Source organism: Buceros rhinoceros, unplaced genomic scaffold, assembly GCF_000710305.1.
Source record: "Buceros rhinoceros silvestris isolate BGI_N320 unplaced genomic scaffold, ASM71030v1 scaffold14627, whole genome shotgun sequence".
NCBI lineage: Eukaryota > Metazoa > Chordata > Aves > Bucerotiformes > Bucerotidae > Buceros > Buceros rhinoceros.
In genome coordinates this window covers 1-1,088 of record NW_010420527.1, presented here as the reverse complement: position 1 = coordinate 1,088, position 1,088 = coordinate 1, and the positions used below count along the sequence as shown (strand labels likewise).

Sequence of the window (1,088 nt, the reverse complement as noted above, 5' to 3'; positions counted from 1 at the left end):
GCTAGGCGGACAGGTGGTGTGGATGGGACACATCTGATGCACTTTGCAAAGGTCTGGCCAGAGGGAGGGCATCAGAAGTGCAGACCCACTCAGAAGCAGCCCTGCCTCCTTCCTGGGACACTCTTCACTGTTCCTCCAATGGAAACAGGTGGGGATTACCTGGGGCATCCTCCACACACCACCAGCCTGTGGGCTTGGCTGAACTTAGCACCAGTTCTGCGGACTTTCATCAAATGAATGATTATACATTTACCACACAGCAAATATCTTCAGGATCAACAGTTGCATTGTAGCCCGGGTTGTTTCAAAGGGCAGAGCTGGTGCTGTTGCTTCAGTGTCACCAGTGCTTTTCTTCCTGGGCAGCACTCACCAGGTTTTGGCAGAAATGTCCCCGGTGCTTAGTGCTCACCTGCGAGTCACGGCGATGCTGGTTCTGCTCCTGTCCATGCTCGGTTTGGCTGCTGGTGGGAAGCTCCTGGTGGTTCCAGTGGATGGCAGTCATTGGCTCAGCATGCGGGAAGTGGTGGAAGGTCTCAGTCAGAAGGGACATGAAATAGTCGTCGTTGCACCTGAAGTCTCGTTACATATAAAACCATCAGAGAATTTTGTTATGAAAATGTACCCGGTTCCTTTCTCACAGGAAGAGCTGGATCATACTTTCTGGAGAAATAGCCAGCTTGTATTTGAAGAAGGGTCTTTTCTGGAAAGATTTCTTAAACAATATGAACTATTGAAAAATGTTTCTGCCATGTTCCTCTCCAGGTGTGCACACTTACTGTACAACAAGGAGCTTGTCAGATATCTTGAGGAGAGCAAGTTTGACGCTGTCTTTACCGATCCATTACTTCCCTGCGGTCAGATACTGGCAGAGCATCTTTCAATCCCTTTCGTGTTGATTGCAAGAGGACTACCATGTGGTTTAGATTTTGAAGCCACTCAGTGTCCCAGTCCTCCTTCTTATGTTCCCAGGCCATTTACAGACCTTACAGACCACATGAACTTTCTTCAGCGAGTGAAGAATATGATCTTTGACATTCCAAATTATTTTCTCTGTGATTCTGTCTTTCAACCGTACGCAAAACTGGCTT

The 1,088-nt window shown here is 47.9% G+C and overlaps 1 protein-coding gene across 1 annotated transcript; it reads left to right on the top strand.

Moving 5' to 3' along the window:
* Positions 1 to 424: 424 nt before the first annotated feature.
* On the top strand, positions 425 to 1,071 carry LOC104496253 (UDP-glucuronosyltransferase 1-1-like; the record flags this gene model as incomplete). The annotated part of the gene is made up of 1 exon (XM_010139338.1): positions 425 to 1,071. A coding segment is annotated over exon 1 (647 nt), but the record flags the coding sequence as incomplete, so codon positions are not given.
* Positions 1,072 to 1,088: the final 17 nt, after the last annotated feature.